Source organism: Hypanus sabinus, chromosome 2 (assembly GCF_030144855.1).
Source record: "Hypanus sabinus isolate sHypSab1 chromosome 2, sHypSab1.hap1, whole genome shotgun sequence".
In the NCBI taxonomy this organism is placed as follows: Eukaryota; Metazoa; Chordata; class Chondrichthyes; order Myliobatiformes; family Dasyatidae; genus Hypanus; species Hypanus sabinus.
The window spans coordinates 190933261-190945715 of NC_082707.1; the positions used below are offsets into that span (position 1 = coordinate 190933261).

At 37.1% G+C, this 12455-nt stretch overlaps 1 protein-coding gene across 7 annotated transcripts in view; it reads right to left on the minus strand.

Moving 5' to 3' along the window:
• LOC132389229 (poly(A) polymerase type 3-like) overlaps positions 1 to 12455 on the minus strand; it is a 69446-nt gene that overhangs the window by 48156 nt on the left and 8835 nt on the right. For all 7 annotated transcript variants that reach the window (XR_009510462.1, XR_009510463.1, XM_059961719.1 and 4 more), the window contains exons 2-4: positions 5656 to 5826; positions 2932 to 2998; positions 689 to 770 (exon numbers count right to left, since the gene is read on the minus strand). Coding sequence is in view for 5 of the 7 variants with exons in the window: in XM_059961719.1 (XP_059817702.1) it covers positions 689 to 770; positions 2932 to 2998; positions 5656 to 5826 (320 nt within the window). In the remaining 2 variants the exon portion in view is untranslated. The remainder of the gene's footprint in view (positions 1 to 688; positions 771 to 2931; positions 2999 to 5655; positions 5827 to 12455) is intronic.

Genomic DNA, 12455 nt, shown 5'->3' on the forward strand with positions numbered 1-12455 from the left:
GTGATACGCACAAGCCAACTCCCTTTCCCCACCACTTTTAGTGTTTTATGAAACTTTTTAATTAACACTAATCTGGATTCTTGTTCTGTCCTTCCCACTCAAGATTAAAAATTATGCCTATATATCAGAGTCTATAGTATAGAAGATATATAAAATGGGAACTAATCAACAGGTTGGATCTTTACTCAGTAGTAACATGGTAACTTTACCTACAAAGAGTGACGATGAAGCTGACTGTGGATTAGCAATTCTACAGATACACACACACACACACACACACGCACGCATAAGACTTTGGCACAGTACACGAGTAATTTTAAGTATTGCACTGTGCCACTGCTGCAAAAAAAAACAACCAACAAATTTCCTGACATATGTGAGTAATGATAAACCCAATTCTGATATGGGTCTCTATTGTGGACAGAGTATGGAAAGAGGGAAGGGAGGGAGGAATCATGGTTAGGAAAAGGGGAAGGGAGTGCAAAGGGAGTGGTAAGCACCAGAGGGACATTCTGTAATGATCAATAAGCCAATTGTTTGGAATCAAATTACCTTGCCTGGTGTCTCAGAGCTGGGTGAGTTTGCATCCTAACCACCTTGTCTCTCCTCTGCCACATGTCCATACCCTATATACTTTTGCACAGTACTGTACATACACGAATTCAAGAATATATTTTGTACAACATACCTTTTGTATGCACTCCTAATCTGTATGAACCAAAAGTAAATATTTTGCCACCAACATTGTCTATTACAGATGGAGGAAGGTTCTGTAAAAGAATTTAATTGATTTGGTAAAAGTATATTGATTTATATGTTCTTCCATCAAGGAAGAATCAGCATGTTAAAAGCTCATCAACTTTTAATATCTCAAATGTTCTGTATAGCTTTAAGCAAAGTGACCACCACAGCAAATGACAGAAGTTCAATCAGCTCACGATATTACGGAAACATACTGGTTAGGATGCCAAAACAAAAGAGATTTTCTTCATTTACTGCAAAGGAAATTATGAATCCCATCTTAATATGAAGACAGAGTCTGAAGTTAATGTCCAATCTATTGTTGCAACACATGCTAGTTGAAATTAGGTGTTCGGTCCTCGAGGACTACTGCTATGAGTAAGCATATTGATTTTCCACTTTCTCTTGAAGAAAAAGTGGAAAATATATAAAGAAGTGATAAAGCTGGAGTTATTCATCATTCTAAGGTTGAGGCCATACAATCTCAATATATCCCTGTTGATGTCCACTCAGATGCTACCCTTTTCAGGTACAGGAGTGGGACCTGGTGTGGTCTTCTGCTGCTGTAGCTCATCCCACTTCAAAGTTCAATGAGTTGTGCATTCAGAGATGCTCTACTGCACACCACCGGTGTTACACCGAGTTACTGTCATCTCCTTACAGTTAGGAGCACTCTGGTCATTCTCCAATGACCGCTCATCAACAAGTCATTTTTGTTGACAGATCTACTGCTCACAGGATTTTTTTGTTTTTTTTAAACCATTCAGTGTAATCTCCAGACAGAGATTGCTGTGCATGAAAACCCCAGAAGATCAGCAGTTTCTGAGATTCTCAGACCACCCCGGCACTAACAATCACTCCACAGTCAAAGTCACATAGATCACATTTCTTCCCCATTGCAATGCTTGGTCTGAACAACAACTGGACCTCCTGACCATATCTGCATGAATTATTTCATTTATTTAGAGATACAGCGTGAAACAGGCCCTTCTGGTCCAAAGAGACGCAATGCTCAGCAACCCACCTATTGAATTACCTGAATTACAGGTCAATTTACAATGACCAATTAATCTACTAATTAATTGAATTGAGAGAGGAAACTGCAGCACCCAGAGGAAACCCATGCAATACAGGAAGAATGTACAAACTTTCTTATAGAGGATGCTAGAATTGAACTCCAATGTCTCTGGCTGTTATAGCATTGCACTAACTGCTAAGTTACCGTGGTGTAATTACCACATAATTGGCTGTCTAGATATTTGCATTAACAAGGTGTACGTGTGAATCTAATAAAGTGACCACTGGGTGTATATATTCTGCTTCTTTACAGAATTGTAACTTAAGAGCAGCACGTCATGCCAGCACACCACAGCAAACTCCTAAAGCTGATCATCATATGGAAATCCTCTAAATCTATTCAGTTAAATGTATAATGGGCTTCAAATATCCTTGCAGCTATTAACAAGTTTTCCCAAACCCTTGCATGATTTTAAACTTTAGAGAATGGTCATGCAGCCTCTACTTTCCATTAGGAAAGTTTCTTCTTGGAACATAGTAACAAGCCTACATTCTCCAGCACAGAAGTGAATGCCTAGGGTGAGATATTAAGGCAGCTAAAAGTAGCATGCAAATGTGTTCTTTTATTAGCTGGGCACAGTCATCAGGGAGATCATGCCATAATGAATACATCACCAATTACCATAAATCAACATATCATAGGAAAGATATGATTGTACTGAATAAGTTTTACAAAGAGATAACCACATTTGAAATATTTTAGCTATAAGGAATGGAATAAGCTAATGTGGAACAGATGTGACCAAGGGGAAAATCAATTTGACGCTAAAGTTAAAGGGGACCTAGATAAGTGAAAAGGGAAAAGCTATTTCCCTTAGCAACAGGGTCAATAGCCAGAAGTTAAAAATTTCAAGTGATAGAAAGTTTGCAAGAGAGATGGCAAAAAGATATTTTAGCCAGTAGATAAGGGCTTGCAACTTCTTGCAAGTAAGACTACTGGAGACAAAATCTCTCATCACATTTAGAAAGTATTTGGATCCATTTTTGAAGAGCTATGACCAGTAGAAGACCAGAGCTGGAAGGTGGCATCAGACAGAGTGACATAAGCCATACGCTTTCTATATTCCAAATGGCAACTTAAAACATTCATTCAGAATTTCAATTGCGCATTACCTTAATTTCACTGATATCACGGATCCACTCTTTCACTAGGCTGTTTAGCTTTCCAAGAATTGCAATTCTGCAAGAGGAGGCAAATTAAAATATCATCACAGCAGGAAGTTAAAATTAGTATTCCTTTTCCTGTGGTCAGTGATTTATAACACGTATAAATAAAGTTGAACCTATAGTGTAGTCAAGGGAATTCCACAACTTAAGAGCCCTGACAGCTAAAGGTACTACTGCTAATGAAGCAATTAAATTCAGAGATTCAGAGGAGACCATAAGTAAAGGACTGCAAATATTTTGGTGAGTTATAGAACTGCATAAAATACCAGTAAGAAGAGAGGCTATGAAAGAAATGAGAACCCTGACAGTGAGCACCAGAGAATATTGAACTTGTAGCTGGATACAGACTTTGCAAAAGGATGAAGACAATGGGCTTGGTCTTCCTCATATTTGCTTTAATTACATTTCTGACCATTCAGTACATGATACTGGACAGCCAGTTTAAATTTAAAGACAGTGTGAGGATAGGATGATCAAAATCTGTAATCGTGCTTTTTGCTATCAGAAAACACACATCATACCAACTTAAACTCAACATACAGTTTGATCTGTACTCTATAAGTGTTCTAAATTTCATAATCAAGGAGTCAAAATAATGGACTATCAATCTAACAACTGGTGTGGAAGTCTTCAATGCATAGATTTTAATAGTTCAAAAAATTAGCTCATAACCATTTGCGACCATTGTTTTGCTAACATCCACTTCAAGATTAGGAAAAAATATACTAGTCCAGTTGTGAGAAATGTTTAACCTCATCAAACAATGACAAACATTTCCAGGTGATCAGAGATTACCTTAAGTTCATTATGTGTGCCAAGTGCACTCTAACACTGGAAACATAACAAAATTTGTAAATGTAAACAGAAGGCAATTTGCATAGGCTTCACTTCAATGGAGGGGAATAGATGCGAGAGACTTGGCAATTAGCTCATTCAGATTTTTAATTGATTTTAAGCTATCTTCTTTGGACTATACAAATTACTTGACATGGCCAGTTGATGAATTCCTTTTACAGCTTTGTTGCCAAGGCTTCTTCCTCAACACCCCATTCCTACATCATATCCTAGTGCATCAAAATTAGTAGAACTGGAAGACTCAACCACTCTGGCCTGCTTTCTCATTTGTTTACAACATGGTACACCTGATACTAACACTCCATAGTAACATTTCTGTGCCCAGTTTATCAAGGTGAATTAATCTCTACCTTAAAATGACTCAACTGAGGAGAAAAGCTCTATAGACAGGTCTCACCTGGTCTTAAAATGGGTGATCCCCTTACAATAATCCCTATATGAAAATATCCCACAAAACATTTGCCCCATACCCAAGAGCTCTAGGGTCTAGTGTGCTCTAATTATCTTCTCACTTTCTTCTAAGTTACAGCCCAATCTTTTCTCTCAAGGTAATTCACACATTCCAGACATTAGCCTAGTAAGCCTTCTCTGAAATACTTCAAGTCACAGTGCAAAAGGCCATGTCACCACATGGGATAAATGCATGTTGATGGCCATGTCAACTAACACACAAGATTCCAATCATTGTCACCCATCCTTTGAAGTAAGCCATGGATTCTGCACATGAAGACACGTAGATGTTTCACAATGAATGTGCATCATACTACTTCAAACAACCCAATAGATCTGGGTACCTTATGTTAAAAAACAAAGCTTTAATTCACAAGTTGAAGTTTGCAGAAATCAAACATTCTTTTCCTGGCAAAGTCAAGCTATTAAAGCAATCCAAGTGGAGTTTCAAAAATCTGACAAGTGATCAAAGCAACCAGTTCCCTTCGGCAAATATGGCCAGAACAGAAGCCAAAGTAATTTAAACTAAAAAAAAAACTTCTCATTTTAACATTTTAAATTCATTGGTAAATCCAATGTTTATTATCCATTCATAACTACTCTCAGGAGTATTCTGAGGAACTGAACTCTTTATGGTTAAGATATCCACTCTGTAATTTTTGACCCAATGAAGGAAAAGCGAATATCCAGGTCAGGACTATGCATGATTTGGCAGTAGTGCCGCTTTCAGCCTTCCAGCTGATAAGTTTAAAAAGTACTGTTACAGACTTGGCAAATTATGCAGTATATCATGTCCATAGTTAATAGTCTAGTCCAAGATTTAGTTCTGGAAATACCAGGAAAGGCCACTGACACTGTTTTGATGAACTATACAAAACTAGATGTGTTGTTCCAAGAAGAGATTGAGAATGTAATAGAGGATATGTTGGACAAAATGGTTGTTATGCATGTAAAGAAAATAATAATTTGCTATGCAAAGATTTGCAGCTAGGGTAAATTAGTGTTAATGGCAGAAAAAAATGAGAACACAATCATTGAAATATCTTCCAAATAAACAGTTTGGAACAAAGCAGGAAATCCTCCAAGCAATTGTATGCAATTCAACTCTTCTCCATATAATGCTCAAATCTCAGAATAGATAAGAATTATTATGTCTGTGAGCAGACATAAAATTACATAATCTGGCACATTTCTGGGAAGGAAAATTTGGATCCTTTACTGTATGTGATCTGTACAAAAAAATGTGTCACCAAAAACAATCTAATGATTAAATGAAAGCATCATTGATAATCAACACTTCTGGGGAAGTAAAGACTCCATTAAAAAGAAAAATGTGGATATGACTGCTTTAACTGAAGATAATACCTGTGCTGCAACTCTTCCTCCTCTTCAAAAACTCCGTAAGGTTTTAGTGCCTCAATAAGTTTCTGGGTAAGCACATAATCATTTTCTTTTGGCAACGCCAAACTAATTGAGGATGTAATACCATAGTGCTTTTGGGTTTGGGGCTGAAGAGATCCTTGGTTTGCAGAAGGGCTGTGGAACAAAACAATGCAAGTTAACAAATGATTACTTACTGTTTGCAGTTTCAGGTTGGAACAGCACGCTATATTTAAGCACAAGAAATTCTGTAGATGCCGCAAATCTTGAGGAGCACATACAAAGTATTGGAGGAACTCAGCAGATCAGACAGGAGTGTTTCAGCCAGAAACTTCAACTGGTTATTCCCTTCCAAGTACGCTGCCTGACTTGCCGAGTTCCTCCAACTCTGTGTGCGTGCGCGCTCATGTTATACTTAATACTTCATTGGAACATCAATACTACTTAATTTGTTCAATGAATGAAAACTCTTATTTAAGCATTAAATGAGATCACTTCACAATTAAATTGACCCAAGAACATTCACCAACTGGTATCAATACTATTACTAGATACTATTAGAATAAAGCAAAATGCCATTGCCTCCAGAGAGAAACACCTTACAAAGCCATAGTTGGAGAATTGATGGTTAAAGGAGAGGATGTTGAAACTGCCTTGATTATTTGAAGAACAAGGATTTCTGAATTTATACCTCAGCATACTCTCCAACACAAAACCATATCACCTCAGTAGTTTTGCCATTTCACCATAAGCTTCACGTGTGACTGAAATGATCTATTCGTCATGAGTTAAAAATACAGGTAAGTTTATTGGAGTCTATTACAGTCATTGTAGAACTGTATTTATGGGAAGCAGCTTACAAATTTGTAAGACTAAAATGGTGGTTTGAAAAAAATAACTCGCCCTAAAAAACTGGCTTAACTAAGTGCTCTGTTAAGTGCAATAAGCACTGGAGGATGAACAGTAAACAATGTCCAAAACATTGTTCTTAATCCTTTTTATGCCATAGACCCTCTTTACAAGTCTGGTGGACCCCTTCTCAGAATAAATATACAAAATAAAGTCCATAGGATTTCAAAAGAAACCAATTGTATTGAAATACAGTCATCAAAATATTAAAAACAAATTTGTGACATAGTAACATATGTGCTTCATTATTACCAGATTAAATCACAAGACTACATTTAATATATATGGAAGTTAAGTAAAGGCTACTGGTGCTGAGCTTGATAAGAACATTAAACTGTAGGGTGGTCTTTGACAAAGCAACATGTCATGTTGGACATCTAATTGCAGGGCAGCCTGGTAGCTGGCCGGCTATCACCTGAGCTTCACGAACGTCTGCATACAGAAAGACTGAGATCATGTTTGATCCAGCAGCAGGTCTAATCTACATACTACTAAAACTCTCATGCTGTCTGTCTGTCTGTTTGTGACCTCCAATTAGCTCAATTAGTGCATTACAGCAGCACCTTCTTTGGCTAAATCGACTTAAAATGCTCTAACTTACAGAATGCAGGCAAAGTTCAGGGTTATATATTCATATAAAATTGCTCATTCGCAAAAAATCAACAGGCTTCCTTTCACCTGAGCCGATCCGCCATCGCGGAAATCGGGACGTGACACCACGATGCATGCGCATAGCCAGCCTCAGCAGTGACACCAACCGGAGTAAAAGGGCAGGGCAGGGCATCTCTATTTCGAGCTGTCACATATCACCATCAGCATATGCAGGACTGGGACAGATCTAGCTGCCACCCATCAATAAAAGATCATTAAATCTTACTGCAATGACATACTTTTTTCAATATTTTTATTACTTTCTGCATAAAGGAATACAGAGTACAAGATATAAGTCAAAAAAGTACCAAATATATTGTATTAAAAATATAGTTACAATCACAAAACCGTGTTCATAAAAATGAAATTAAATCATAATATTGAAATATTAAAAAATTGGTATACAGAAAAAAATCTAAACCCACTACCAAAGTCAGAGCTGTTAGAAAAAGCAAGAAAAAAGGGGGGAAGGACCCTTATCATATAATAAAATATATTAGCCACCATCTGTACTTTTACAACAAATCAAAGGTTTTGAAAATAACTCAAAAATGGTTCCCACAATGTATAAAAGTCTTGACTAGATTCAAAAACTGAACATCCAATCTTCTCTAAATTTAAGCATGACATAACATCCTGTAACCCGTAATGACGTACTTCGAGACACCAATAAAACCCTTTGCTGCAGTCAAAGGACAGTGGTGACTATATCATGTCCACTTAGGAGAGCGCCAACCACATCATCAAGAACAATCAGCTTCCTTTGGTATTACTGCTTCATTTTTTCTATCCAGAATTAGGGTGAAAAAAAAAATGGTCACCCTAATTATGCTGCGTGGAAAGAGAAGGGGGATGCCAAACGTCGTTGGGAAGCAGCAAGGATAAGGAGAGAACAAGAATCGGATGAGGCCAGGGCTGCACAACTCCAGGATCAAAGAGTCAGGACAAAAAATATGAAAGAAGAAACAGAGCAGGAGAGTCATACACATCTCCAGAATGACAACAGGCACAGGAGGAGAGAGGAAGAGACAAAGGAGCTAAGAAATGCACGTCTCCAAGATCAGAGACAAAGAACAAATGGCAGAAGAGATGAAGAGAATGAAAGGACTGCACGTCGTGTCCTTCGTTAAACGAAGAGGAGCTATATTTGCCTTGCTACGTGTCTTTCTTCTTTAATAAACTGATTATTATTCTTCAATTTCCAAAGCATAGCAATACCAATAGCATTAAGGAAAATTTAATGTTCATTCTGGTCACATCAGACTGTACTACCTTTCTCTCAAAGGGTGCCCCAATGGGTTACCTCGTCATCTAGTAACTACTGTAATTTTGAAAGTGATGTGTGCTGTAAATGACATTTTGAGATATTTGTAACTATAATGGGAGATGAAAATACCTGTGATTTCTACTGGTGAAAGTCGCAGGTACAGCTAATACTACTGTGGTTTGTTACCTACATTCATAATTGAAGGAAATGCTATATTTCAGTTAGAGGTTAGCAAAAATAAAGATGTAATTATTTTCCTCATCTGAATTTATGGACCCCTGGGAGGGGTCCATGGACCCTAAGTTAAGAACCCCCTGGTCTAAGACTTTCAATATTTGCCTATTACAAAAAGAGGAGTACATTATCTAACGGTCACTTTTGGTCAAAACATAAGTGTGCCAACAACAATAGGGAATTTTGAGCAGAATATTGCAAATGCAGTGAATGATGCAAGTACAATTAGAAATGAGTTGTTGAATCATCCCAAAAAGGGCTCAAACTACTGACTTGCAACATAAAATTAGTTATCTTTATTAAAGCTTGACTACATTTTAGCCACATTTTTAAAGGGATAGCATTTTAGCAGGAGTTAAACACACAGCTATACCTTTGTGGTGATCACATTCCAGCATTTGAAAAATCACTGAATCAGTTTCTATGTTACATAGTCAACTCAGAATGAAATCAAAACTTCACAAGGCAGAAGAGTAACACAATTATATGAAATAAAATCAGAAAAATGCTGAAAACACTGATTCCTGATGAAAGACTACAGATCTGAAACAAAGTTTCTCTTTCCAGAGATGCTGCCTGAATATTTCTAGAACTTTGATTCCCAATAAATGCATTTAACAAAATCATAATACATCTACTTTTGTATATGAAAACAAAAGGTAAATTTCTACCATGAACCACACAATTTATAATGAATTTATCATTCATTTTCCCGATGAAGCATTCAGCACAGTCACTTTCTGATGACAAACTGAAGACTATTACAGGAAAACATCATGTTGTCATCTGCAGAAACAGGACAGGAGTGATTCATGGCTCAGACAGTAGCTAATCCCAACAAACTAGTACTGTTCCTAGTTGTATTTTGCCACTGTTTCAAAAGTCTACTCAACACAGCATCAAAACTTATTTGGTAACAATATATCTAAATACCTGATTCCTTACTAAAACTTTTTGCCCAGATCCATCAAATTGTCATTGCTTTGTTCTACAGAAAATTAAATTGACCCAAGTTTGTCTTTGTAAACTCACACAATTATCTTTCATCCTTTGGCTGCCTGGTTTTATCTTAGTTGGAGCGTATTAAATATTTGTGTATACTAATCACAAAAATGGATAAGATTCCTGAAATGTTAAATTACCTTTAGGTTTTACTTCACACCAGATTAGTGGTTTCACAATGACAGAAAACTCCAAGTGAACAGTATATAAACTACACACCTATCATTGTCAGATTACTATGGGAAATTTTGTTTTATTACTAGCTTTGAGATCCAATATATACTCTTCCAACTTTCTATTTTATTAGCAATTATTTTATCAATAAAGTTTCCATTCTTTCCACTTCAGAGTCTTCTTTCCCTTTCACCTCATCCAATGCAAAGCCACTATGCCCACAAAAGATAAAGGAGATAACTGCTAAAAAAACTTAAACAAAAACTATAAGTATTGAGGGGTTCTAATATTGCACACTAACTTAAAACAGTCCTTTCACTAGTAGTTTTGTGCTACATGTTATTTTCAAAGAGATCTCCATTTGTCCATTTTTAATATACATGCCAACCCACACATTATGAATGCTCAACCCAAGGATACCCCACATACAAGCTCTCTTAGTATTAAGACAAGGATACAAGAGGTGCTGATATCAATGTTTTGGATTGAGACCTTTCATTGGAACCAATAATATTAAAATCAAAAGTCTAACATATGTGCACACATTTGTTCCTACAGTCAGAACTAGATTCTCCTCTCTCCACTTTTAGTCATCAGTCTAATGATATACCACTCATTACAAAAGTATGGAGCTGTGTATACTACAAATCCCATTTCCAGCAAAGTTGGGATATTAGCCAAAATCCAATAAAAACAAAAATCTGTGATATGTTAATTCATGTGAACCCTTATTTAGCTGACAAAAGCACAAAGAAAAGATTTTCAATAGTTTTACTGACCAACTTAATTGTATTTTGTAAATATACACAAATTTAGAATTTGATGGCTGCAACACACTCAACAAAAGTTGGGACAGAGCTAAAATAAGATTGAAAAGTGCACAGAATATTCAAGTAACACCGGTTTGGAAGACTCCACATTAAGCAGGCTAATTGGTAGCAGGTGAGGTATCATGACTGAGTATAAAAGTAGCATCAAAGGCTCAGTCTTTGCAAGCAAGGATGGATCGTGGCTCACCCCTTTGTGCCAAAATTCGTGAGAGAATTGTTAGTCAGTTCAAAAGGAACATTTCCCAACGCAAGATTGCAGAGAATTTAGGTCTTTCAACATCTACAATACATAATATTGTGAAAAGATTCAGAGAATTCAGAGACATCTCAGTGCGTAAAGGGCAAGGTAGGAAACCACTGTTAAATGTGCGTGATCTTCAAGCTCTCAGGTGGCACTGCCTAAAAAACCGTCATTCTACTGTGACAATTATAGCCACCTGAGCTCGTGAGTATTTCGGAAAACCATTGTCACTTAACACAGTCCGTCGCTGCATCCAGAAATGCAACTTGAAACTGTATTACGCAAGGAAGAAGCCATACATCAACTCTATGTAGAAACGCCGGCGAGTTCTCTGGGCCCAAGCTCATCTCAGATGAATCGAAAGACTGTGGAACCGTGTGCTGTGGTCAGATGAGTCCACATTTCAGCTAGTTTTCAGGAAAAAAACAGGCGTCGAGTTCTCCGTGCCAAAGATGAAAACGACCATCCTGATTGTTATCAGCAAAAGGTGCAAAGGTCAGGATCTGTGCTGGTATGGGGGTGCATCAATGCCCACAGCATGGGTGAGTTGCATGTATGTGAATGTACCATTGACTCTGAGGCGTATATTAGGATTTTAGAGAGACATATGTTGCCATCAAGGCGTCGTCTCTTCCCGGGACGTCCATGCTTATTTCAGCAGGACAGTGCCAGACCACATTCTGCACAGGCTAGAACAGCGTGGCTTTGTAGACACAGAGTGCGTGTGCTTGACTGGCCTGTTGCCAGCCTAGATCTACCTCCTATTGAAAATGTATCACGAAGAGGAGAATCAGACAACAGAGACCACGGACTGTTGAGCAGCTGAAGTCTTATATCAAGCAAGAATGGACAAAATTTCCAATTGCATATCTACTACAATTAGTATCCTCAGTTCCAAAACGATTAAAAAGTGTTATTGAAAGGAAAGGTGATGTAACACAATGGTAAACATGCCTCTGTCCCAACTTGTGTGTTGCACCCATCAAATTCTAAATTTGTGTATATTTACAAAATACAATTAAGTTGGTCAGTAAAACTATTGAAAATCTTTTCTTTGTACTTTTGTCAGTTAAATAAAGGTTCATGTGAATTAACATATCACAGATTTTTGTTTTTATTGCATTTTGGAAAATATCCCAACTTTTTTGGAAATGGGGTTTGTATATCAGTGCATTTTCTGATTGAAGGATAAAATATAGATGTGTGCAAGAACAGAACCCACTTACACACTTATAACCCAGAGATGGCCTGAAACCTTCCTTCATTTCCCTTAGACTTCTCTTTTTAATCCAAGGTAACAAGTTTTGCAACTTCAAAAATTTTTTTTTAAAAAAATCACCATTTCTTGGATTATATTCCTTCCTTCATTGAACCATGCACAAAGGCTCCAAGGTTAATGTTAGGTTTTAGATGAGACAAAATTATTCAGGTGCCTATTCATTTCCTATGCCATTCTCAATAGGCTTTAGCAACTAAA